The 27,836-nt window shown below is 41.2% G+C and overlaps 1 protein-coding gene across 1 annotated transcript; it reads left to right on the top strand.

The window, feature by feature from the left end:
- Positions 1-1,863: 1,863 nt before the first annotated feature.
- On the top strand, positions 1,864-27,485 carry LOC133224625 (SUMO-activating enzyme subunit 2-like). Its single transcript, XM_061376255.1, has 17 exons — positions 1,864-2,184; positions 11,883-11,966; positions 12,250-12,320; positions 13,431-13,495; positions 13,956-14,056; positions 14,222-14,343; positions 15,114-15,181; positions 17,501-17,616; positions 19,247-19,346; positions 21,881-22,041; positions 22,932-23,025; positions 23,123-23,235; positions 23,701-23,856; positions 24,432-24,528; positions 25,159-25,264; positions 26,040-26,176; positions 27,005-27,485. Exons 1-17 carry the CDS (start codon positions 2,035-2,037, stop codon positions 27,178-27,180), a joined length of 1,917 nt encoding a protein of 638 aa, XP_061232239.1. The 5' UTR covers positions 1,864-2,034; the 3' UTR covers positions 27,181-27,485.
- Positions 27,486-27,836: the final 351 nt, after the last annotated feature.

The raw sequence follows: 27,836 nt of genomic DNA, 5'->3' as shown, positions 1-27,836 counted from the left end.
ATTCATTAGATTACATACATTACATCATACTTCTTAGACAATGCCTCCTGTATGCATACAAAAATGTGGTAGTGGGCTTTTAGACCCCCAGTGATTATTTCTCCATCACTTTGTTTTAGGATCATTGCCATATCAGTAACCACCAGGTGGTTCTGGCAAAGCTTATCTTAGTAATTTTGTTTTCTCTATAGGTGCTAACAAAGCCTAACATCTTGAGGTTACTTATTTACAACCCTATTTTCAATCAACCTCAGTCTTCACCTGATTGTAGTTACACTTAACATTTGGGGAGGAGAATAAAGCAGAAAGTATAGCTAACTGAAATGAGACAGACTGTTAACATTCATCAGCCAAACAGGATGCAGTTTTTAGAAATTATTAGCAGTGAAGAACTTAACATAAGTTTGAGTTTAAAAAAACAAATCTGCTTTGTTTTGACCACAGATTGAAAACTCAGAGGGTAATGGCTGAAGGAGCCTTGCTGTTGATGCATGGATTGACTCCACAACTCGTTAAAGTTGTAAAGTAGGTATGCTTTTTATTCAGCGCTGAGACACATGGAGATAATTCCTCAAAGTCATGCTTGCCTCGTTGTTTCCCTCTACATTTATAAGGTTGCACCATACGCCTATACATATTCATATCCTATCCCCGCTTCGTATTACAATGAGCTAGAAGGGCCTTTGCACCTGCGTAGTGCCCCCTCTGGTCATGGGCAGGGGTCTCAAGATGAAGTAAATGAGTCTTCCTCTTGTGGGTAGGGGTCTTCAAGATGAAGTAAATGAGTCTTCCTCTTCTTGAACTTGTCACGTTTTAGTCCTCACACATGGCCTTAGGGTTTGGTCCCAGCCATAAACCATCTGCTTCTCCCCCTTAACAGTAGATTCAGGTGTCTACTTTTCCTTATCAATAGCTACTTATCAGTAAAATCAGGCATCTGCTTTTCCTTGTCAATAGAATCAGGTGTCTGCTTTTCCTTATCAATAGTTAGTGCCTTTGTTCTGCTTAGTAGGCATGATAGGTACAGACAATACCTTTAAGCAAGAGAATTCCTCTAACCCCCTTGTACAACCCCTGTGTACAACCCCCTGTACATTGATCAACCCTCTGCATCACTGTCACTGCAGTCTTCATATCATGAAGCTTTTCTCTCTGTTTTTCTGATGAGGAATAAGCTACATTTGCATGGTGAAATGTGCTTGAAACGTTCTCTGACAGTCACATTTCTTTGGATGGGGAAGGGGTGGAGGTTTTTGTTGGAGCTTTTGTTCCCCTCTCAGGTAGTGATGGGGTAGGCATAGCACCTGCCTTGTTACCACAGTCTGGTCCTCACAGACTCATCAAGCTGCTTTAGTTTAAATCAATCTCAAGTCTTCTGTGGAGTTCCCTGTTAGTTTAGGCTGAATTGCAGTATTTTAATTGACTTAATGGAAGAGTAATTTAAGTGTCTTTGAAGCGTTTTGTACAGGTTTAATGCTGCTGCATAAAACAATGCACTAAAAGTGTGGATTTAAAAAGGAGACAGGTGGGGGCTAAAATTACAGAATGTATTAGCAAAACTACTTTTTAAAGGAAGAATGCTCACCGTGTCGGCTGCAGGGGGCAAGTCAGACTAGACTGGCAGATACACAAATCTCGTGCTCAGCCCAGAACGCTACCCCTGTTTTCTGCGGGTGTCCACCTGCTCTGTTCCTCGACTACAGCCGGTAGCCCGGGTGCGAAGTTCGTGGTTCAAGCCCTGTCTACAGCAGGCAGGGAAAGGCCAGTTTCCCTGAACCACAGGAAACCCCCAGCCAAGGCGGGCCCAGACAGTGGCGACGGGCCCGGGCCGCGCCGCCCCGCCCCGCCCCGCCCCGCCCGAGGTCTAACCGTGCTGCAGTCTTCCGGGGCGGTGCGTGGGTGAGGTTTGAGTCTCTTATGTTCGATAGAGGGGATTGTGGGTCGTTGTCGCTCCGGTTTTGCCCAGGCTCGCTGGTTTGCTTGTGGCCTGGTTGAAGAGAGCTGTGTGCGTCGCTCTGTTGTCTGCCCATCGTCATGTCGGTGTCGGGCTCGGTGTCGGGTCCCTTACGCAGCGAGCTGGCAGAGGCCGTGGCCCAGACGCGGCTCCTGGTGGTCGGAGCCGGCGGCATCGGCTGCGAGCTTCTCAAGGACCTGGTGCTCACCGGCTTCGGCAACATCGACGTGGTGCGGGCCGGGGGAGGGGGCTGGGGGCCGGGGGGGGCTGGGGGCGCGGCTGGGGATGTCGTGAGCGGAGCGGGGGTCGGGGCGCTGTGGCGGCGCTGCCGCTCCCGCCAGCCGCATTATCTGCGTGTTTTCAAACTATTCCCGGCCCGCCAAAACGGCTGGGTGCGTCGGAGATGGGCTCCGCCGCAAGGGGGCTGCGATCTGTGGGCGCCATCCGCGCCCTCGTCTCAGAGAGGGCCGCCCCGAGCTGTGCTCGGGTTCCCTAACGGAGTGAGCGCTTTCCCCTGGCGGCCGGGCCGCGCTCCCAGGCCAGCGGCGTGTCCCGCCGTAGCTCGGCGGGGGAGTGGCTGCGCTTCTCGGGGTGCCCGTGGATTAAATCTCCCGGGAAACAGAGGCGTGCAGTGTTAGCTGCTCCTACGAGTGATCCTTAAAGTCTTAGTTTTTGTCTAATACCGCCTTTGCTAATACTGTGGGTAATAGCCCAGTGATGGATTGCTGCAAAAAACAAAATTCGTGCGAGGTGAACTGTGTTTTCAGATACCGATCTGTAAAACAGTCCTAGGACTCCGGTCACGACAGCTTCCGCTGGCCGTGCTTTCAGTTTTGCTTCCGGATGCTATTCTCTGAGTGTGTATGGGAAGGGCAGAATAGTGAAAACAGGTTGGAGAGAAATACAGTTAGCAAAGCTCTCATTATCTGGTTTCCAGACATTTATTAATAATTTCTTGTTGTAGTTATGAAAAGTATATTGTTTAATGACCTTATGGGAGTACAAATCTAGCTGGAGCACAGGTCTGTTTCCTTGAATATGTTTTCCCTTGTGTGTGTCTGGCTAGGAGTCACATCTAAGAGTTTTGCATGACAAGTTGTGAGTTTTTTATAGTCAGACTTGTTGAGCAAAGTATGTTAGAAACAGTTTTTATCTAAAACTATATCAGCTTGTAGAAGACTACAGCTACGGATTTGCTTTATTATTCAGACATTTAAGGCCTTTTAGTGAAATACTATTTTAAAACTTGTAGGATATGCTTAAGTGTAATTCCAGGTTATCCCATGATTTCAGCCTGCTGCCAAGAGCCTATTAAATTTTAATATTTTACTGGTGAAGTAAACGTGTGCAAAAGAGTGGAAGCCTGCATTTTCTGCAGTTCTGTTTTTTTCCCCCCTTTTTCCTACCTTAATATGTCATTCGTGGTACTCCTGCAGTCCATTTAATATCTCCTGATTTTTCAGTTAGTCATTAGGTATAAATTTCATTGCAGTTTGCTTATTGTTTCACTTACTATAGTTTGATTATTTTTTTTTACTATATTTTTTTAAATTATCTTTCAGGGCAAGTTGGACTCAAGTACATGTTGGATCAGAGCCTTATTAATTTAAAAATATTATTGACAATGTTTTATGCAAGACAGTAATGTTTTGATAATGTACAGAGTGGGTGGGCATAAGACAAGGTGAGAGCAGAAAGAGAATTGTTATGGTGAAAGGGAATTGGCTATTGGAACAATAAATTGCTTTCATCAGCATTGGTGGTATTGAGGGTTTTCATGGTTATTAAATACTAACAAACTTGGACACCTGAAAATGCTTTATATTTTTATGAGTTGTGAATTAGTTTTGGAAACAACGTTAATACTATTTTTAAAACCTAGTACTTTTGAATGCCAGTCAACTTGCAAATAAGTGATTTCAACAAGTATAGTCTGTGGAAAGGCAATGCCTTTGTCCTTATGAAGAACAAAATTAAATTTTCAAAATCCAAGTCTGAAAGTGAATATATATATATATATATATATATCTTCTTAGGAAGCTCTGAGGCTTTTCCTTGTAAAGTACAAAAATTAGAACAACGTAAAAGTTATTTTAATAAGAGAACTGTTATGTTCTGATCATTCTGAGCTAGATAGAAGCTTCTCTTGAGGTCTTGTCCTGGGTTCAGGGCAGGTCTCAATTATTCTCTTTAGAGAAAAAATTCCTTTGCTTCTTTTCGTCTCGGTAGTACTGTTACCAGTTGTGGTTTATGTCATTTGTTATCATCTCGAGTTAAAATCCTGAAAGCTTTCTGGGTAATGGAAGTTTTAACGATGCACTTGATAATTACCACTTGAGGTTCTCGGGCTTCCTGGCTTTGGATTAAGCAAGCTTTAGTGTGTCTTATGAGAAAGGAAAGTGGGTAGAAATGTGTTTTCACACAAATACCATTTTCATTAAAAGATGCAAGACTGTGAGTAGTTACTAGGATCCTATGGGTAAAAAAAGAGTCTGCTTTATAATACTTGCCTAAAGCATTGTGCATCTTCTGTTTGCTCTATATCCACAAGTGCTTTTATTTAGTGTTATTTAGCATCCTGGGTTCAGCAGTAGCAGTCATTTTTCTCCTTAGTAGCTGGTGCAGCACTGTGGTTTTGACTTTTGCCCTGGGACCACTGCTGATAACACCAATGTTTTTAGTTGTTGCTAAGTCATGTTTACTCTGACCAAGGACTTTGTGAGTCTCATGCCCTGCCAGGGATTAGGGGAAGCCGGGAAGAAACAGAGACAGGATATCTGACCCAAACTAGACAAAGAGGTATTCCATACCACGGCACGTCATGCCCAGGATGTAGAACTGGGGGCAGTTACCTGGAAGGGCTAGATCACTGCACGGTCAGGCTGGGTATCAGTCGGCGGGTGGTGAGCTTTTGTATTCTCTTCCCTTGTTATTTCCCTTATTATTATTATTATTGGTGGTAGCAGTAGCGGTTTGTGTTATACCTTAGTTACTGGACTGTTGTTATCCCAACCCATGGGAGTTCCATTCTTTCAATTCTCCTCCCCATCCCTCTGAGAGCGGGGGGGGATGACACACGGACGGACTGCGAGTGAGAGAGAGAGAGCTGTGTGGCTGGGCTTAAACCCAGGGGCACAAAGGGTTGAGATAATGACAGATCTGACTGGAGTGTGTCTAATTCTATTTATGATAAGCATTCATTGTTTTGGATGAAGAGTCACTCCTCACAAGGCTGATTTATTGGCTGTCAAGATTGTTGCTCTTGATGTCACAGTTTCAGCATGTCGCACTTTACTTTCAGCCGGTATTTGCTGTGTTAGTGTTTATCGGCTGAGGGCCTTGGGCTAAGGTTCTCGTCTCATTGTACTTCATGGTAATGAGTTGTAATACAATGAACTCATTGATTGTGAAACTGATCTGGCTTGTGTTCCCAGTGTGGTCACCACTCTATACTTAGGGAGGTATATAATAGCAATAACCCCTCCTCGGGTGGTCAGCCTATGAGGGAGACATTGCCACACACCCTAGTGACAAGTGCAGCAGCTACTCAAACTCTGACTACAACAGATAATGCAGCTACTTGTTGGACTCCAAGTGCAGCAGCTGCACCTGCCCCAGTGACAAGTATAGCAGCATCATTTGAGACTTCTGAAGGAGTTGAATGTCCTTTGGGTACCCCAAGACCTGCCTGCTGATTGTGATAGGGATCACCATGTTGGCATACATACAGAGTGTGTTCTACCCATGACCATTTTGTCTGATCTATAAAGTTAAGCAGAGTCGTGTTAGGGTCTTGTCTAGGATTAAACGTCTATATAGGAGGACCGAGAGATCTTCCCCAAGGCTTGCACAGTCACGATTGGCAGGGTGTGTGGGACAGTGTGGACAAGTATCTGGTCCACTGCGCTCCTCCAGTGCTTTGGAAGCATCGGAGATGGAAGACAGCTGTGTGAAGTTCCCAAGGACAAGTTGCAGAAACTGCTGCAGGGGAGGGTGAATTATTTTGAGCCTGGTATGCCCATGACACCTCAGGCCATCAGGGCAGAGATGCTCTCTCTCCCTCTCTCCCTCTCTCCGTGGATATGTATATATATGTATATGGATAAGAGTGATGGTATATTGAAAAATGTGGGATCTGAGCATGACATGAATGGTATGGAATAAGGAGTGGATACTCTCTTGGGTTCAGCAGCAGCAGTCTTTTTTTTCTTTGTAGTAGCTGTGGCTTTGACTTTCAGCCTGGGAACAAAGCTGATAACACCGATGTTTTTAGTCATTGCTAAGTCATGTTTAGTCTGACAAAGGACCAAAACCCCAGAAGTAAAACTGAGGGCAGTTACCCGGAAGGGCTAGATCACTGCTCGGTCAGCCTGGGTATTGTTCGGTGGCTGGTGAGCGTTTGTATTCTCTTCCCTTGTTATTTCCCTTATCATTATTACTGTTGGTGGTAGCAGCAATGGTTTGTGTTATGCCTTAGTTACTGGACTGTTCTTATCTCAACCTGTGGGAGTTTCATTCTTTTGATTCTCTTCCCCATCCCTCTGGGAGCTGAGGGAGGAGGGGGGGAGTGAGTGAAGGAGCTTTGTGGCTGGGCTTAAACCAGGACACTATGAAAAGAAAGGTTTCTGTACAAGGAGAATGTTTTGAGTTGTTCAGTCAAGTAGACCGTGCTATAGAAAGTCATCCAGTCTCTGAGGGAATCAGCCATTGTAGAGATGATCTGTTGCAGGCTGGATTCTAGGAATGCACCTGTAGATCCAGATGAAGTCGTATGTACACAACCCATGTGGCGGAAATTTACACGGAATGCATTGTCATCATATGCACATTCATTGGCAACCATAACCTGGAATGACATAGTACCACCAAGAGTGTATGAAATGATTCATAAACTCTGACAGTTTGAAGACAATCTCACCCCTTCCCTCATTTCAGCTGTGGAAAAGCTGACCCAGGAGTTTAAACAATTGAGAGACGATCTATCTGATCTATCAGGTTCCTCACGTGTACCAACCCACATCTCAGCTATTAACAAGAGGTGTCCTACTGCTCGAGAAAGAAGATATCGGAAGTATAGGCCACGGGCCATCCTATTGTTTTACCCGTGAGATCACAGAGAAGACATGAGGAAGTGGGATAGAAAAGGGTCCTTAGCTCTGGAGGAACAGGTGTGTGAATTGAAAGGGAGAACAAAGGTCAAGGATTATCATCCCATGTGAGCTGTGGCTTCAGTCTCTGGTGAGCAGCTTCCCAGATGGAGCAGAAGAGCTGATTTTACTGGTTGCAGCAATGGAAGCAGAGCAACTGGCAATGCAGAGGTAAACCCATCTGAGCTGCTGCACTGTGGCAAGATTATCGCTGCCTGGGTGCAGCACTTGCTGGTCAAGGTACGCCATGTAGATGCTTATGTACCCAGGAGTCGGGCCACTGAGGAACACCAACCCAACCAGGAAGTGGATAAAGCTGCTAAGATTGAAGTGGCTCACATGGACTTACTTTGGCAACATAAAGGCGAATTATTTTTGGCCTGTTGGGCCCATGACAGTTCAGGCCATCAGGGCAGAGGTGCAACATACAGATGGGCTTATTATTGAGGGGTGGTCTTAACAATTGAAACTATTGCCCAGGTTATTCATGACTGTGAAACATGTGCTGCAATTAAGCAAACTAAAAGGTTAAAGCCTCTTTGGTTTGGAGGATGGTGGAGGAAGTACAAAGGGTGAGTGGGTCCTACTGATCGCTCCTTGGCTCTCCTGTCAGCGGATTAGCTTATGGATGAGAATCAGGGAGTCTCTGTTGTTGCGATATTTCCGCCGTTGCACTGTTGTCGTCACGATTGGCACTTGTTCTTCTAACTTCAGCAGCCCCACTACAGAAGGATCCTCTGAGAGACCAGGCAAGGTGGACAGCTCCACAGTTTCCTGTTTCCAAAACAGCAATATCAAAAGCCCGTTGGTACACTTTTTGAATTATAGAATCGTAAAATAGTTAGGGTTGGAAAGGACCTTAAGATCATCTAGTTCCACCCCCCCCTGCTGTGTGCAGGGACACCTCACACTAAACCATCTCACCCAATCCTTCATCCAACCTGGCCTTGAACACTGCCAGGGATGGAGCATTCACAACCTCCCTGGGCAACCCAGTCCAGTGCCTCACCACCCTAACAGGAAAGAATTTCTTCCTTAAAACCAATCTAAACTTCCCCTGTTTAAGTTTTAACCCATTACCCCTTGTCCTGTCACTACAGTCCCTAATGAAGAGTCCCTCCCCAGCATCCCTATAGGCCCCCTTCAGATACTGGAAGGCTGCTATGAGGTTTCCATGCAGCTTTCTCTTCTCCAGGCTGAACAGCCCCAACTTTCTCAGTCTATCTTCATACGGGAGGTGCTCCAGTCCCCTGATCATTCTCGTGGCCCTCCTCTGGACTTGTTCCAACAGTTCCATGTCCCTTTTATGTTGAGTACACCAGAACTGCACGCTGAGGTCTCACAAGAGCAGAGTAAAGGGGCAGGATCACCTCCTTCAACCTGCTGGTCATGCTCCTTTTGATGCAGCCCAGGATATGGTTGGCTTTCTGGGCTGCAAGTGCACACTGCCGGATCATGTTCATTTTCTCATCAACCAGCACCCCCAAGCCCATCTCTGCAGGGCTGCTCTGAATCTCTTCTCTGCCCAACCTGTAGCTGTGCCTGGGATTGCTCTGACCCAGCTGTAGGACCTTGCACTTACCATGGTTAAACTCCATGAGGTTAGCCTCAGCCCTCTTCACAGGCATGTCAAGATCCCTCTGGATGGCATTACTTCTCTCCAGCATATCAACCGAACCACACAGCTTGGTGTCATCGGCAAACTTGCTGAGGGTGCACTCAATCCCAATGTCCACGTCAGCAACAAAGATGTTAAACAAGACCGGTCCCAACACCTATCCCTCAGGGATACCACTCATTGCTGGTCTCCAGCTGGACACTGAGCCACTGACCACAACTCTCTGCGTGCGGCCATCCAACCAATTCTTTATCCACTGAGTGGTCCACCTATCAAATCGATGTCTCTCCAATTTAGAGACAAGGATATTGTGTGGGACAGTGTCGAACGGTTTGCACAAGTCCAGGTAGATGACATCAACTGTTCTACCGCTGTCTGTCAGTTCTGTAGCCCCATCATAGAAGGCCACCAAATTGGTCAGGCAGGATTTCCCCTTAGTGAAGCCATGCTTCCTCTCAGCTACCCTGACATTTTGCAGCCTATTAATAGCATCCTGCAGTTCAGCTACCTGCTGCAGGAGGACCTCCACCAGGGAGCACCGAGTGCAGCCATGCCCATTGTGTACCTTTCCCTCGCAAGACCAGTGCAGGCACTCTCTACAGCCTGAGCTCTGCACTGCAGCCTCCCATGTCATCTGCTCTGTCTGGGTGCCTACGGTGGCCACCGCCGGGGCAGTGAGAGCAGAGCTCCCAGACCGGGCCCTGGTCGTAACGATGAGTGCTCACCATCCCACTCACCTGCCTGCACAAACTGCCTTGCCGTGCTCCTGGCCGCTCGCGCTCCCTGGGGCAGGTTTTTAACCAGTCAGGGCTGGTGCCGCTGCTCCTTGGCTCCGCCCCCTGTGAGTCAGCTGCTTGTGTCAGCTGAGCTGCCGGCTCCTGGGCAGGTCCTGTCGAGGACTTGAGCCTCCCTCGGTGGCTCTTGGTGCTCTGAGTTGAGGCTCCTGGATGCTGATCTCCCCCCCCCCTCCGGTGTTGAAGGGGTCCTCTCTCGAGCTGCTCACCTCAGCAATTGACCATTGCCTATACTATCCCCACACACCATGCCAATTGACTTGCCCATACTATCCCACACATCCTGCCATTCATGACTGTCCAGCCTTGGGAAAATCTCCTGTTTCTCATATTTTGTCGTCTAACTCTAGACAAGACCGAAACCTGATTTTGCTTATCTTTCGAGATCAGAAAAAATGGTTGTTGGTGGAGCACACTCTGTATGTGTGCGAACATGGTGATCCCCATCACAATCAGCAGGCAGGTCTCAAGGATACCCAAAGGCCTATTCAAAACTTTCAGAACTCTCAAATGATGTAAGTAGTCTGAGGGGAGGATGGAGGCTGGGAAATTAAGGGAATTACTCCTTCACAAGTTCATCACCCAAGGAGGGGAAAAAAGTTGTGTATTTTCTAAACACTTCTATTATATACCTCCTAAAGTATAGAGGTGGTCACCACACTGGTAACGCAAGCTAGATCAGTTTCATGATCAATGAGTTCGTTGTATTACAAGTTGTTTCAGTGTGCTAATACAGCAAACACAGGCTGTGAGTTATGACATGCTGAAATTCTGAGATCAAGAGCAACAACTTTGAGAGCCAAGAAATCAGCAATTTGATGATTGACTATTAATCCAAAACATCAGATGCTTATCACAAATACTATTAGACACACTATGTCATTATCTCAACACTCTGTGCCCCATGTTGGGTGCCACAAAGAAATATTATGGTTTAAGCCCACTAATAAACACCAATGATCCACCATACAATTGCTTACCACCTGCTGACCTATACCCAGCCTGACCTGGGCAGAGATCTGCCCTTCTGGGTCTTTTCCCCCTGGTTTATATACTGGGCATTATGTGCTGTGATATGGAATACTCCTTTGGCTTGTTTGGTTCAGGTGTCCCATCTCTGCTTTCTCCTGGCTTCTTGTGCCCCTCATTTTGGCAGAGCATCAAACTGAGAATGTCCTTGATCAGAGTAGGTATTACTTAGCAACAGCTAAACCATCAGTGTGTTATCAGTATTGTTCTCAGATTAAAGTCAAAACACAGCACTGCACTAGCTATTAGGACAGGAGAAAAGTAATTGGTACATCTGAACCCTGGACAATTGTCTTTGGGAATTGGGGAGAAATATCTCGTGCTCAGAAAAATTGTTTCTATTTCTAGTTAAAAATGTTAGGGACAGAAATGGACTTCTGAAAGAGTGGTTGATCAAAGAAATTGTTTAAAGGAAAAATAGTGGCATCAGAAGTAGGAATAAATCTTCTCAAAGTTCTAATTATATCTCAATTATTGTGGTAGGAGATAAACACATTTGAAATTCTGATGCTCATGTGCACGTATTAATAAAGTCGTGGCTGTTACGAGGGTTACAGTTATGGCATCCTTTGAGGTTGCTCATCACAGATGTGATAAAGGTTTTTAGACATTTTAATTGCATGATTAGATTATTTTTTTTCTGTAAGTAGACTTCGTAAGTTTTTAATATACGCTTAAGCAGTTAGTCCTGGTGACAACCAGTAAAACCTTTTGCTCTGCAGTGTGTGAATTAGAAGACAGTGCAGTTCTCAGTGTACTGATTCAGTTGCTCAAAGCCATGTTCAAATGTAAAGTAGAAGTACTAATTAGTTTGCTGAGTAGCTTTTCTTCAACCTTGGGGAACTGTGGAACAGAGCCAGTGTTCAGGGTGGTTAGTCATATGTAGAGTGACTGGACTTATCTAGACCAATTTCTGCAGTGTCCCTTCTGAGTCTGTACACTGTGCTCTTGATAAGTTCTCACTAAAATCTTTATTCTGTGGTATGTAGTAAAAGGTCAGTAACCGATTGTTCTAACTACTGTGCATATGTATCTCAAAATTCACTTGTGGTTTTAGTAGGGATTCTTTATTCAGAAAGTTTGTTGTGTAATCCTTAACTTTTTACATGTGGCTCCATTGTTAGTAATTATTTAAAATGTCTGGATTCCTGAACATGATTAGGTAATTACTTGTGCCTCCATAGCTGTTATAGTACAGATGTAACCGCTGTATGCAGGTCTGAAAAAGTTTCTTTAAAGTTTATGCATTTTGGTCAGTCGCATTTGCTTCAAACTCTGTTAATGGTTTTGTTCCTTTTGTTTCTGTAAAAGTTAAATGGCTGTCTCTTGTGTGTTTATAGATTGATTTGGATACTATTGATGTCAGCAATCTCAACAGGCAGTTTTTGTTTCAAAAGAAACATGTTGGAAGATCAAAATCACAGGTGAGGAAAAAGTCAAAGGTTATGTCTTATGGTCCACAAAATAATACTTGAGTGTTAGAAATATGTCACAGTCTTGTTTCTACTGTGAAGAGGGAAATGTTGGTTGGTTGATCATGACTATCCCCAGCATTTCATTACAAAAGTATTTAAATCTCTAAAGGTAGTCAACTTGATACTCAACTGGTATGAAGTCTATCTTTAGAAGGAAGGAAGAAATAATAATTTTTTGTTTTTGTTTTGTTTTTGTTTGTTTGTTTTTGTGTTTTGTTTTGTTTGTTTCTAGGTTGCCAAGGAAAGCGTGTTACAGTTTTATCCAGAGGCTAATATTATAGCTTACCATGATAGCATCATGAAGTATGTTTGGTTTTATGCTCTAATTGCATGTTTTGGTTTGCAAATACTGTGTTATTTAAGTGCTATGATGGGGTGCTTTAAGATATTTTACACAGCTACCACAGTAAGAAGAAAAAGCTGTAAATGTGAGACTACCACAAAACTGAGTGGGAGTGTGGATTTTGAATGAGTTTTCTTAGGCTCTGATATTAAGTTGTAGTCATTTGTTTGTGTCTATTTTATTAGCGATACTTACTATATAAGTTTCTACACTGTAAGGCTGCCCTGATGTTTTGAGCAATAATTAGATTAAAATAAATGTGAATGTTGAGTCTATAATGAAAAAAAGTCCTTTTTAGGTAACTGTCATTTATACGTGCAGAAAACTTAAAATTTAGTCTTTATTATCCGAAACCAATAAGTACAGGATTATGTAGATTTTCATTAGCTGTTTCCCATGTTTTACATTTCTCTGGTTTCTTTAAAACTGATATTCTGTTATGTTAAGGTTTGAACTCTGAATTTTCTATTAGCCACTGAAACACTGACTCATTGCCTCCTTCTCAAACTGTAAAGCCGTTAATCCTGTTTCCTCTGTACTCTCTTGTCACCTTCTTTAAATCAGAAAAATGCAGCGTAAACATACTGAAGCATCAAGATTTTAAAATCCTGTGTCTTGGCTCCTAAGAGTATGGAGGCACAATCAAAACTAATTGAGCTATCACAGTATAATGAATTATCAACAGTCTGAGGATCTATGGTAATTACAGTGTGCACGTTTTAGCCTCAGCTGGTGGTTTTTAAGGTCTGTTACCACAGCTCAGCCAATTTACTCATTAGGTCAGAACAGTATAATCACTTCTTAGTTGTCTGCCTGTTTCATTAGTCAAATTAGTACTAATTGCAATAGCTTCATTCCAGCAACTTTCATCCAGCTTTAAAATGGGCAAAAGGCAAATGGGGCAGTTAAAGGCTAGCAGTAAATTCATAATATGTGTAATTTTTCACAGGAACATCAGTCCACACTTTGCATGTGTATTGTTTCTGTTACGGCATAATAATAACTTTTATATGCCATTTTGAGTATTGTGGTTTTGTGTTTTTTGTTGTTTTTTTTTTTTTTTCCTGTAGCCCTGACTATAATGTGGAGTTCTTCCGCCAGTTTACGTTGGTTATGAATGCTCTGGATAACAGAGGTGAAGTTTTCACCATGATTTTATATTGGAGATAAAAATACTGTTGCTTGTTCATACAAACAGACCTTTAATGTGTTTTACTTTTAGTACTTCTGCAATGTCAGTTAAATAACAAGTATTCTCTTAACTTCTTCTAATGGTTGTGTGCTTTACTAGAAACTTAAAGGGTAGTTAGTGCTTTGACAGGGGTTTAGAAAGTAAATATTAACTGCTGTGCTGCTGCTTTATGTGAACTGATGATTATTGTGTGTATGTATGTAACTTTATTCAGTTGAGTTTGCTATATATGTGTTGATGTATTTTGTGTTAATTGGAAAATTGTGAAAAAGGTGTAGTGCTCTATAATGAAATAAGGCAGATTAAGGATACATGTTTGCCTAGGAGGCTAGTTTGAATTTGGAGAAGTAAAACTTTTTTTCTAATTATTTGAGTTTTTCTTTAAAAACTCTTGGATTTGCAGTTGCCCGTAACCATGTGAACAGGATGTGTCTGGCTGCTGATGTTCCTCTTATAGAGAGTGGAACCGCAGGCTACCTTGGACAAGTAACGGTTATCAAAAAGGTTAGTTTGTGTATTATTACTCTTGTCACTTTAAGTTTAAATTGTTGGCTGTTTTAGACAACAGGGCATTGGGTGTTTTGAGATACAGTTATAGTTCAGCTGGTAGTAGCATATGCTATCAGTAGCCTTCACAGTGTGACAAGTAAATATTTCACTTTTCACCAGGGAGTGACAGAATGTTATGAATGTCATCCCAAACCAACTCAGAAGACTTTTCCAGGCTGCACAATCCGAAATACGCCATCGGAACCTATCCACTGCATTGTGTGGGCTAAGTATTTGTTCAAGTAAGTAATTTATTTAAAAAGAAAACGGGTACTGTGGTTTACTCTTCTGGTTGCTAAACCTACAGGCAGAGAAATGAAGTGGACATATACTTTTTGGTTTGGTTACTTTTTCAAATGAATATGGATTATAGGGAAAATCTCCAGTTCTTTGATCTGGGTTTTGGGGTGCAGGTTTGTGGGTTTTTATTTGGTGGGGTTTTGGGGGGGGGGTGTTTTTATTTTTGGGTGTTTTTTTTTTGTGTGTGGTTTTTGTTTGTGTGGTGTGGGGTTTGTTTTTTTGTTTGATTTTTTTTTTGTTTTTTTTTTTTTCAATGTGAAGATGGAATGTGGGTTAGTACTTAGGCCTTGCTTTAATATTGCAGAAAATCTGGCAGTTTGGCACTGTAGTGTAGGTTAAGTTTACTTTATTCTTCACCTGTGTGTGAAATTAACACATTTTTCAATTTAATGCATGTATTAGCAGATGTAAAGTTTGCTGGGATCTTGGAGGGTTATAACCAATGCATTCAGTACTGCTGTATAAATACAGTGCTAGGTGAACTATTGAGTTATACAGAATTGGCTTGCTAAATTCATTTTTGTATTGGATGTTATATGTTGTCAGTGTTAAGACTGTGTGTGATTAATCCAAACAGTTTAAAAAGCAGTGTATGAAATGGTTTTCTGATAGCAAGAATTCTAAAGTGGATATATATCCATTAGCAAATATTTCAGTCTTTAACAAGACATGAAATTCTAGTGTGGTGGTGTTGTTCTTAATTATTGTACAGCCAGTTGTTTGGAGAAGAAGATGCTGATCAAGAAGTCTCTCCTGACAGAGCTGATCCTGAAGCTGCTTGTGAGTGTGAAATAACCTGGTAGCTTACACTGTTACTGAACTGTTCTTGTTTCTATACATCTCTTAAGGTTAGAGAGTTAAGCTATGTTTTCTTTTAAGAGGATTCCATTTGTTGTGCCCCTGGGCAGTAAGAGTTCAGGGTGTGTTCACAGCAGTTTGCCTAACAGATCTTCATGTACACTGTGTATAATTTAGTTCCCTCATACTGCTACTTATAAGATATTTGAACCAATTTCCATGGTTTTAGTTAACTTGATGCATAGTGCATACCAGAGGCTTTTGCATGGAGAATGTGCAAAAAAAACCACCACCAAATCTGCGAAGTGACAACAGTTTAATGGTTTCACCTGTCAGAACTGTAGTCCTTGTGGGGCTGATTACTTCAGTTCTTCAGTTGGTGTGAAGGCTTTTTAATACAGTGTAAGATTGCTCACTGGTATTTACTAGTTGTTCTCGGGTAGTGTGGGTAGAACAGCTGTGAGGAACACAATCAGTATGCTAATCATAAAGTTCCAGTTAACACATCCAGGTGTAAGTTCTGTAATTTAGATGAATAGGTTTGTATCTGTTGGGAGTCTCCTGTTCCCTCTGTAGCAAGCTGTCTTCCCCATGTGCACAGAAACTTGAGGTGAAAAGTGAGCTTGAAGTGCCTATTTTCCCCCCTTAAATATTTGGATTTGATGGAGCGCTTCCTTCCTTGCAGCTGGGAGGCTTCTCTATTGAACTGAGAACTGAGTGATATTTGTAGTCACTCTACATTTTCCACTCTTAGACGAGGGGTTGCAAGGAAATACCAGGATTGTATTTGAACTCTTCTAGCCTGAAACACTTAAGTGTTAATCTGCATAGGAAATATTGAGTGATTTTTTTTTATTATTATTTTTTTGTAGCTATTCAATATTTTTCTGTAAGGACAGTAACTGTAGTTACTGTGCAGGTGAATAAGCATCATTGTTTCTTCTTTTGGGTCCTTTGATAGATGAATGGACTTGGGAGAGGGAGCTTAGAGGATCATCCAACTCTTCAGATTCTCTGAACATCAGATAGTGATCACTCAACAGGTTGTTCCTACAGGATGTGCAGACTGAAAAAGCTGAGCCTTAAAAACAGTGGTGTATAAAATCACTCAAAACAGTGGCTGCTGGAATACTTGGAAGGTAGCAGACACAATGCCACTTATTTAAACAAAGATACTAGGGCAATTATAGGAGGGCCTGAGCTGTAGCCTCTTAATGAGAAAACTGTTCATAGTGATAATGCTGTTTAGAATCAGTGGACATACATGGTGTATTGGGGAGAGTCAGTGCAGCCTTTGCAAAGGGAATTCATGCCTTGCAGGGCTCTACAGGTCCTTTAAAGGAGTTGGAAAACCTGTGGACAAGCATATTTGGTTTACACTTCTGAATATCAGACTTCTTGTGAGGAACCTGAAGGAGCTCAGCAGTCATGGGAGAAAAAAGGATGGAGATCCTGAAGTGGATAAACTACTTAAATGATAGAGATCAGTGGTGATTAGAGGAGTGTCTCAGCTTGGGGATGGGACCAGTGCTGTTCAGCACACAAGATTAGGCAAAGTCATTCAGGATAATGAGGACCAACTGCAAAAAGTAGTAGGAAGCTGCACAATGTGGAATGACTTGGCTATGTAACATTAGGTAGATTTGGTGCAGGTAAATATGAAGCGATGCAAATCATGTGTTCGGGGGGGGGGGGGAATGTTCAGAAGTTTACATATAAAGGATGGTCTCTGATTTTTCTCATTCAGTCAAGATGTTAATAGATAGTTTTATGAAAACGTCAACCTGCTGCTTATTAGGAATTGTGATAGCAATTGCTGGATGTGACTGGGAAAGAAACACAAAACGAATAGCATCTGTATGCATGGAATGTTTTTTTCTATAGAAATAACCAGAGGTAAGGTGTTTTTGTTTTATATTGGGTTAATTTTTTTTGTTTGGTTTGGGTTTTTTGTGTTGAAGTTCTAACCTGATTAAGACAGGAGAATACTAAAAGGGAATCATTGGACATTTATGAAATCACAACATAATGTGGAGAATATTAGAGAACAATTGTTTGCTGTTTCTGCCAATAAAAGAGGTTACATCAATTAGTGAGTTGCAGTTGCAGAAGCAAAGAGGAGTCACACTGTGTCTAATTCAGCGTTGTTGGGCACAGTAAATCCATTTTATGGTCCCTGCATAATTTTTGTTATTGACACCAGGGGAAATGTTTGGATGGGACTTTGCTTGCTGCTTTTTTTTCTTTTTTCTTTTTTTTTTTTAAATTGTCTTAAAATATTGGTTAACACTTTATTAATAGGGGAGCCAGCAGAAGCCAGAGCACGAGCATCCAATGAAGATGGTGAGATTAAACGTGTTTCAACTAAGGAGTGGGCTAAATCAACTGGATATGATCCAGTTAAACTTTTTACTAAGGTATCTTCTTTATCTGCAATAAATGTCTTTATTTGAAGTGTATGAGGTGCTGTAAAGTTCTCAAACCCTAGTTGGACACTTAATGCTAGCTATCTATTATGTAGTTATGTTACAGCTTCCACTAATATTGCTGTAGTCTTGGTCTTTTACAACACTTGTTTTACAGCATTCCGTCTACATCTGTACAGATGGCTTCAGCAGCTTGTCTGTACTGTACAGAAAAAACTTCATTCACATTTCTTTTAATATGAAAAGGTAAACCTGAATTATATAGGAGTTTCATTGGGCATAATCAGAACCAGTCTGAGGACCTAAAAAGCTACCAGTTATCTGTGTATAATCAGGCTCTGGCATGAGAAAACACAAACTATAAATAGTTGCTGAAAGTGGGTAAACAGAGGAAATTTGTATAGAATGTAATGTTGATAGGAGTAATTTGGAAACATATTGGCATGTAGGTAAGAATTATCTCGGGGAGCTGTGAAGAGCTATAGTGATGGCTTTAGTAGGCACATGAACCCACCACATGTTTGGATTATTGTTTCTTGATTTTTACTTTACTCCTCAGATTAAGTAGAGCTGAGCGTACCTTATGTAGTAAGTTTTAGAGAATGGGGAATAAGAAGTTTTTCAAATCTGTCATCCAGAGGGACCTTAACATTCTTGAGAGGTGGGCCAATGCCAACAACGTAAAGTTCAACCAAGCCAAAGTGCAAGGTCCTATATTTGGGTTGGAGCAATCCCAGGCACAGCTAAAGGTTGAGTGAAGTGATTCAGATAAGCCCGGTGGAGTAGGACTTGGGGCTGTTGGTGGATGAGAAACTGAACATGAGCCGGCAGTGTGCACTCACAGTCCAGACAGCCAGCCGTATCCTGGGCTGCATCAAAAGGAGCATGACCAGCAGGTGGAAAGAGGTGATCCTGCCCCTTTACTCTGCTCTTGTGAGACCCCACTTAGAGTACTGTGTGCAGTTCTGGTGTCCTCAACATAAGAAGGACATGGAGCTGTTGGAACAAGTCCAGAGGAGGGCCACCAGGATGGTAAGGGGGCTGGAGCATCTCCCATATGAAGACAGGCTGAGAAAGTTAGGGCTGTTAAGCCTGGAGAAGTCTGCATAGAGACCTCATAGCAGCCTTCCAATATCTGAGGGAGACCTACAAGGATGCTGGAGAGGGACTCTTCCTCAGGGACTGTAGCAATAGGGCAAGGGGTAATGGGTTTAAACTAAAATAGGGCAAGTTACGGTTAGATATAAGGAAAAAGGTCTTTAGTGTGAGGGTGCTGAGGCACTGGAACATGTTGCCCAAAGTAGTAAATGCTTCATCTCTGGCAGTGTTCAAGGCCAGGTTAGACAGAGGCTTGGGTGACATGGTCTAGTGTGAGATGTCCCTGCCTATGGCAGGGGCTTTGGAACTAGGTGATCTTAAGGTCTTTTCCAACCCTAACCATTCTATGATTCTGTGTGGTTGAAAATATTTTCAAGGAGAAGAGCAAGACCTCATAAATCTAATACTGATTTTTCAATTTCACAGCAATTTTAAAAATAAAATATACCTTTTTTTTTTTTTTACCTTTCATTTTAATGTGCTTTTTTTTTTTTTTGTTGTTCTTTGTTTTTCTGTTTCCTAGCTTTTCAAAGATGACATTAGATACCTGCTGACAATGGATAAGCTGTGGCAGAAAAGAAAGCCTCCGGTGCCACTGGACTGGACTGAGGTACAAAATCAAGGTAATTGTCTCTCCTCTCACTGGAGATATTTTCTTTCTTCTTTTTGCAGCTGTAAGGACCAGAAGCCCTCAGTTTTGTGCATCTAAAATACTGAACATGCAAGAAAGCAGAAAACAGGATCAAAGTAATGCAGCAAATCTTGCACAAGTCAGTCACCTGTGTTTTGCTTACCCAAGATGATTTATGTGCTGCTGTCTAAGCAGAGTGATTACAGATAAAATACACCTGCAGACAACAGAACAGGATGGGGAGGCAATTTAGTGCTTTGATTTGGAGGTCTTGATTTTGATTCTTCTTTCTATGATCTTTCTATGATCTATGGCTGTTCAGGTCTCTGGATTCAGGGAGTGCCAGAGCCTGCTACTGCCGGGGGAGGGAGGACAGCATTCAACCTGCGTGAGGTGTGAGCAGGTAGAAGATCTGCTTAGCTTGGTGGCTAAACTTAAGGAGGAGGTTGAGACGCTGAGGATCATCAGGGAGTGTGAAAGGGAGATCGACTGGTGGAGTACCTCGCTGGCTGGCCAGTTGGAACGGCTCCAGGAAGATACCCCCCAAAAGGGGATGGACCCCCTGCCCTCTCAGACAGAGGGGGATGGCCCGAGACAGCCCCTGCCCTGTAGCTGTCGCCCAGAGGTAGGGGACCAAAAAGATGATGAGGGTTGGAAGCAAGTTCCGGTTCGGCGTCATGGGCAGCCCTCCTCCCTTCCTGCCCCGCTTCCCCAGGTGTCCCTCTGTAATAGGTTTGAGGCCCTGGATCTTGAAGGAGAGGTAGGTGAGGATGTGGTGCAAGGCCCACCTACAAGGCCACATAGGAAAAAGCCGTCGACTTCACACCTCAAGACTGCCTCTGATAAGAAAGAAAGAAGGGTCATTGTTTTAGGTGATTCCATTCTGAAAGGAACAGAGGGCCCGATATGCAGAGTTGACCCTCATCATAGGGAAGTGTGTAGTCTGCCTGGAGCCTGGATCAGGGATATCACCAGGGCGCTCCCCAACCTGGTGCACCCGACAGACTACTACCTGCTGCTGGTCTTCCAGACAGGTGAGGGGGAAGCTGCTTCCCGCAGTCTGAGGGGGATGAAGAAAGACTACAGGGCCTTGGGGCGGATGGTGAAAGACTCTGGGGCTCAAGTGATCTTCTCTTCACTCCTTCCATCTTCTGTTGATGATGTGGGACTGAATGGGAAAATTCAGTCCATAAACGATTGGCTTCAAGGCTGGTGCTGCAGGCAGGCTTTGGATTCTTTGATAACGGCTGGTTTTATAGGGCACCAGTCTGGACAATGGGATGTGGGAAAGGTTTATCTCACAGAGGCAAAAGGATGCTGGGGCACGAATTAGCAGGGTCATTTAGAGAGCTTTAAACTAGATTCGAAGGGGGATGGGGTTGTAGCTGGGCTTGCCTCAGTGGGACAGCGCTCCAGAATTGATGAAGTCTGGGAGGCCTCCTGTAATCCCAGGGTGAAATCGGTGTGCTCAGCTCGCTCCCTGAAATGTCTGTACATCAATGCGTGCAGCATGGGAAATAAGCAGGAGGAGCTAGAAACCTGTGTTAAGTCAGGAGATTATGACCTGGTGGCAATTACAGAGACGTGGAGGGACAGCTCACATGACTGGAATATAGTCATGGAGGGCTATGTCCTTTTCAGGAAAGACAGGCCAGCCAGGCGGGGTGGTGGGGTTGCTCTTTATGGGCGAGAGCAGCTACAATGCGTTGAGTTCTGTCCGGGGACAGATGATGAGCGAGTTGAGAGTCTGTGGGTGAAAATTAAGGGGCAGGCTGGCAGGGGCGATACTGTTGTGGGGGTCTGTTACAGGCCACCGGATCAGGGTGAGGAAGTTGACGAGGCCTTCTACAGGCAGCTGAGAGCGGCCTCACAGTCACAGGCCGTGGTCGTTGTGGGGGATTTTAACTTCCCTGATGTTTGCTGGAAGGACTACTCGGCAACCCAGCCGCAGTCCAGGAGGTTCCTCCAGTGTATGGATGATAACTTCCTCATGCAAATGGTGGATGAGCCAACCAGGAGAGGTGCGCTGCTCGATCTCATCCTCACTAACAAGGAGGGTCTGGGTCTGGTTGAAGGAGTGAAGGTTGAGGGCTGCCTTGGTTGCAGCGACCATGAGATGGTGGAATTCAGGATCTTGTGTAGTAGGGCTAGTAGAATAGCAAGTAGAATTGCAACCCTGGACTTTAGCAGGGCAAACTTTGGCCTCTTCAAGCAATTGCAGAAAATTCACATTTCACAATATTACATATCAGCTTATTCCAGGAGCACTGATACATTTTATCTCTGACAGCTGAGTTTTGCTGTAAAAGTATATAATTTGTGCACATGTAGGTGATTGATGTAAATGTAGTTGCAGTTTTAAATTCAGATTTGTGATTTGTTGTAAAATGTTGGGGCTACTATAGTTTAAAGATATTCTTCAATTTAGAAAAGTCTTGCTGAATTGGAAAATTCATCTCTCTTTGAGAGATCTTTTGTGAGATTTTTAGGTCTTTCTAATCTTAATTATTTTTTCTTTTCCCAAAGAGAAAAACACATCTGACAAACACAGTGAGTCTTCTGCAGTCTTGAAGGATCAGCAGGTTCTCGATGTCAAGAGCTATGCACACTTATTTTCAAAGAGTGTTGAAACCCTGAGACTTCACCTGGCCGAGAAGGGTCATGGAGCAGAGCTAATATGGGATAAAGTTAGTCTACCAAATACATATGAACCAGTTATACTCTACATATGTAGTATAAATATTGGACTCATTTGGTTTCATTCAAAAATAGTACTGCTAAGGATGTCTGGCACCTCACTGAAAGCACCTTGCATATGTAAACAAATACATACTTTAACACTATATTTTGTAACTTGCTGCGTGTAAGGGTTAACTATTGTGATGTAAAATAATTCATCAACTTCAAAAAGCATAAATTCAGAAGTACTTGTCGTATTTTGACTTTTGAAAATATTTTAATAATACAACTTAATTTTTTCCTTTTTAGGTTTCTCTAAAACATGCTCATAAACAGTGGTTTGTAGCTAATTCTACTGCGTTGTAACTTGTAAATTAGCTCTGATGATAGGTATGTGATATATTACTAGTTTCACTGAAGAAAAAGAAGAATTTTCTCTCAGCACCACAGTGTAATCCTCCTGCAGCCATTGTCCTTTTAGAATAAATAAATAAAAAAAGTAGTCTATAAATATAGGAGGGGCAAAATAATAAAATAATATTACAACAATTAGTAAAAATAATTCTTTCTGAAACACTGACTTTTGAAACTGAGAATAAAACATTTTAAGATTTAGGATTTGGGGGTTTTTTTGAACATGCAAGGCATTTTATTGACACTAATACACTACTAAAATACTAAGTACAATTTCGAAATGTGTATTTAAAGTATTACTGCTCTGACTATAAACATGCTATCTGAAAGAGGAAGTATATTGACTTTGAAATGGAATATTGCAGAGGTGTGTGTTTGGTTTTGTTTGTTTTTTTTTAATCTTTAAGGTTTATGTGTGTGTTGCAAACTTTTTCCAGTGACTAATCTGATTTTTAAAAACTTTGTGTATTAACTTATTGTCAAGGATGATCCTTCTGCACTGGATTTTGTCACTTCTGCTGCGAACCTCAGGATGCATGTTTTTGGTATGAATATGAAGAGCAGATTTGACATCAAGTGTAAGGATAAAATACAACATTTTTTATTTAAATAATTATTTAAACATCTTATTTTAATTTACTGTTAAAAATCTGCATACTCTTGCTTATTTTGCAGCAATGGCAGGAAATATTATCCCAGCTATAGCTACTACTAATGCGGTAATAGCTGGTCTGATAGTGCTGCAGGGTTTGAAGATTTTATCAGGAAAAATAGATCAGTGTAAAACGGTAAGTGGGAATGAGATACTTTCACTTGTTAGTTATTATTTGTTAAGAAGTAATTTTAATTTGCTTTAGCTGTTGTGTAGTTTTACTGTCTCTCACTTGTTGCTTTGGTAGATTTTTGGTAGATCCTGAATGTGCTGGGAACTTTCAGTCACAATGAAAAGAGATGTGGAAGTCTTAAGCAACATTAAATTCCTCTGATTTAATGAAAATTAGTTGCTGGATAGGAGAGAAACAAACTGACATCACTTGAAACATGGTTGTTTCTTCTTAATTTGGCAGCAGCTGGTCAGTCAGCACAGGTGTTATTGTGGACTGGCTGTAATATGCACTTTCTCCTGTTAAGCAGGCATGTCAAGGAGGATTAGGGAACAGGAAAACCTGTGAGACTAAAAATAAATCTGTAGGAAAACATGTTTTATGAGTGCTGTTACAGAATAACTTGTTTTGTTCTTGTTTGTCCTCAAGATTTTTCTGAACAAGCAGCCAAATCCCAGAAAGAAACTATTGGTTCCTTGTGCTTTGGATCCACCAAATCCTAACTGTTATGTATGTGCAAGTAAGCCAGAAGTGACTGTGAAACTTAATGTACACAAAGTTACTGTGTTAATGCTCCAAGATAAGGTAAGTCTTAAGTATTGGCTATGGCCTTCATTATTGTTCTATTACTGTAAATTATTAAAGTTAGGGTTTTGTTCAATGTATTTTGACTGAACACCAACTGTTGGTATTTGCTTTACATTTTGCATTTCTCTGAGCAACAGGAAAACCTAGATTAGCCAGTATGCTTCTTGCACGTATGCGCTTTTATATGTTGTGAAAGAATGTTTGTATTTTGTGACCTTTTGATGGTTTCAAAGCCTGTTCATATCTAACAGCAAAAAACTAAATTTGTATTTCAGTTGTTCAGTAGCCACATTACATCTGTATGGTCACAGTTGATTTGTATTTCTGCCATTTTATGAAGTATTCAATTTTTTTTTCAGCATATCTAAACCTGTAGATTTCAGATAGTGAAAAATATAATTCTTTTGTTCCTGGAAATAAAAAAAAATTAAAAAATTAAAAGGTATAGGTTTTATAGGCTTTCAGCAGATGTCTGAAAATGAGCCAGGATAAGAAAATCAACATAATTCAAGGTTCTTTTTTATAAGCGTTTTTAAGTCTGATTAATTAAATAATCATCTACATCTTTTCAGATAGTGAAAGAAAAATTTGCTATGGTAGCACCAGATGTACAAATAGACGATGGAAAAGGAACCATCCTTATCTCTTCAGAAGAAGGAGAAACAGAAGGTATGCATACTGAAGCTTTTTAGGTAAGAGTAAGATAGAAACTAGGAAGAAACCGAGAATGGAAGTATAGCAAATGTTCACGTTCATCCTGTAGATTAGTATTTGAAGACAACTGGATTTGCAAGTATTTACGTGGCTTGAGAATAGCTTAGTGGTATTGTCTACAAGCTTCCATGTCCAGCTCAGTTTTTCCTATTTAAAGTACTTTTCACCTGGACTGTCAGGATTCCTTTCAAGAGTATTTATTCAGCTATGAAAGTGCACCAGTCATTTTCCTCTCTTTGCAAGCCCCCTTTTTTTCTTGTTCTTAGACTGTGGTCTTTTTATGATGCTTGTAAGCACTATTGTAATACAAATATCTCCAAAATGTTTCTAAATGTTATAATAGTGAAGTGCTTGAACATGATGCATGAGGGATAAATAAGTCAAACATGTAGTTTTAACTCCTGATAGGCTTAAATGTAGTTTTAACTCCTGATGGATAGCTTTTACTTTAAATATAGCTAATAAATGTTAATCTTAGGTTTCTACATAAAAGTTCTGACATACTCATTTCATCCTACTTAATCAGGTGTAATGGATTTTTACATAAATAGCTGTATACACTGCAGGCTTTCACATTTTTTATAGCGAATAACCACAGAAAGTTATCAGACTTCGGAATTCGAAATGGCACTCGACTACAAGCAGATGATTTCCTCCAGGACTATACACTGTTAATCAATGTGCTTCATAGGTAAGGATTCTGAAATAATTATTTTTGTATATAGCTGTAGAACAGTTCCACAGGGAATTTCCAACTCAAAATTTTAAATTAATGAATAAAGCTCAAAGATTAAGTTGTGGACAGAAAATAAAGAGGTAGAAGAGGAATTGTTAATTTTTTAATGAATTTATGGAGTTCAGTGTGTTTAGGTTGTTTAGGGCTTTTTCCCAAGAGTAACTGGAAAATGTTTAATTTAATAAGTTATCATTACACAACATAAAAATACAGTGTGGAAAACAAGTTTACTTTTGGGGCAGCCAACAAGTGAGAAACTGCTGTTAACATTTTATTATTTTTATTATTTTTTTTAAGGCAAAAATACCACCCAGCCTGTTGGGGTAGTAATTTCTCTGTTTCACTACTTGTGTTCAGATACAGCAATGCAAATAGAAGTTACCTTGGAATAATTGATGTGTGTATTTAACCCTGGATAAGTAATATACATTTTTATACAGTAATTTGACATGCTCCACTTTGAGTGAGAATAGGAATGTGACATTGAGGAAGAAAGGTAAGCTCTGGTAATGCATTTAAGTCATGGCACTGAGTGGAACAGTGTTTATAAATAACCAAAGCATAAATCCTACAGGAGGACTGAACAGATTTTCCTCTTTTTTTAATGTTTTTCTCATTTTGTCACAGTTGCAGGGTGCTCTAACACTGGAATGACATATTTTCTTTGTTAAAAAGACAGGATTTTTTAAATTTTACCTGGTTGTTTAAAAGCATATGTATTCTTCTGCAGTGAAGACCTAGAAAAAGAGGTAGAATTTGAAGTTGTTGATGATAACCCTGAAAAAGTTGGCCCTAAACCATCAGAACCAACATCCAGACACATTACCAATGGTAGTGATGATGGAGCACAGCCCTCAACATCAACAGGTAAATAACAGTAATAAATATGAAATTAAAGAGAGTTTTGGTAGTGCAGTCCAATTAGAATAGTTGTCTTCGGTTTTATGACTTAACTTTGCCAACATGAATTAAAAGGCATTTAAATTGTCTTTGTGCATAAATAAAATGTTAAATAGAAAAATGCACATTTTTAATTGTTAAAGAATGCACATTTAATCTTATTACAAAGACTTACAGTAAATACACCTTGAAATTATATTTAACTTGCAAGGGTTTGGCGGGGTGTCATCTTAAATACATCAATTTGTACAGTGTTTTAAATAGACCCATTCTATCTGATGGTCATGCTATTGCTTGACAAAAGAGAATCAATCAAATTTATGACTTTCTCCCTGCAGATTAAAAATTACTTTGGATGTCTTTGATCACATCTTTTTAAATTAACAAAATAAAATCTTTATTATCTGCTTCCACAATAATTCTTTTTCACCTGTCAAGCAAAGCATGGTAAGAAAATAGTATTTCCTATTCAGGAAGAAGTACCATCACGTTCCTAATATAGAAGACATGAACATATTCAAAGTAGTTTAACTTAAATCAATATAGGATGCTTAAGAACAGAAGTCTAATGTTCCAGAAACATACTGTTTTATAGGGGTAGCATATGAATCTGAGTACTTGTTGACAGATGTAAGTTAAATATCTCTTAGTTCTGCTTCACACTTTACAAAATATTCTTGCAGTTAAGTGACAAAGAATATGGATAAAGAATGTTCTAAGGTGGATTTGTTGTATTAGAGACATTTTTATGTATGAAATTTTACAGTATCCATTTGAATTAAAAACATTTTGCAGCTCCAGATGATCTACTGATTGTTGATTCTGAAGATGAAGGTACTTCAAGCGATGTTGAGGATGATATAGAAAACAAAACTCGCAAGAGAAAACTAGAAGATAAAGAGTGTGTCAGTACAAAGAGAGTGTGTACGGAGCAGACAGAAGAGCAAGATGAAATTATACAGTTAGACTGAACATGCAAATGCCCCTTCACAAAATGATTTAGATGATGTAATACAGTAAGAGCATATTATCTTGGGATGTGAAAAATATCCAGAACTAGACTAATTTTAAGGCCTTTGTTCCAAGTAAATACCAACCCATTGGCTTAATAATTTGTGTCTGTTTCTCTTGATGCTAAAGCTCTCATTTCAATAACTCTGCAGATTTTCCATGTGAATTCCATATATTAAATGCAGTAGAAACATAGTTCATAAATACTTACAGATTATTATTTCATAGAATCTACTTTTCATGTAACTACTTTTTTTTTCTTTTGGAAGAGAAACAGTTTTAGCCTAGTCATAAAAATTTTTCAACACTGTCGTGGTTTAACCCCAGCCAGACTCCTTGTCCACTCACTCCCCCCACTTCTTGCCCTCCCCCTATTCTCGGAGGGACAGGGAGGAGAAGCAAAAAGAATGCAACTCCCACGGGTTGAGATAAGAACACTTTAGTAACTAAGGTATAACACAAATCACTACTGCTACCACCAATAATAGTAATGATAAAGGAAATAACAAGGAAAGAGAATACAACACCTCATCACCAGGCGACCGATAACTTGCCCCCCCAGCCCGACCAAGCACTGACCGATACCTCCTCCAACCCTGCAGTCCCTCTGCCCTTC

The sequence above is a fragment of the Neopsephotus bourkii genome, unplaced genomic scaffold (assembly GCF_033783945.1).
Source record: "Neopsephotus bourkii isolate Nb327-2 ecotype Australia unplaced genomic scaffold, CSIRO-AGI_Nbou_v1 NB_29, whole genome shotgun sequence".
NCBI lineage: Eukaryota > Metazoa > Chordata > Aves > Psittaciformes > Psittacidae > Neopsephotus > Neopsephotus bourkii.
Note: the sequence above shows the minus strand (reverse complement) of the source record. Positions and strands in the feature narration are given on the sequence as shown.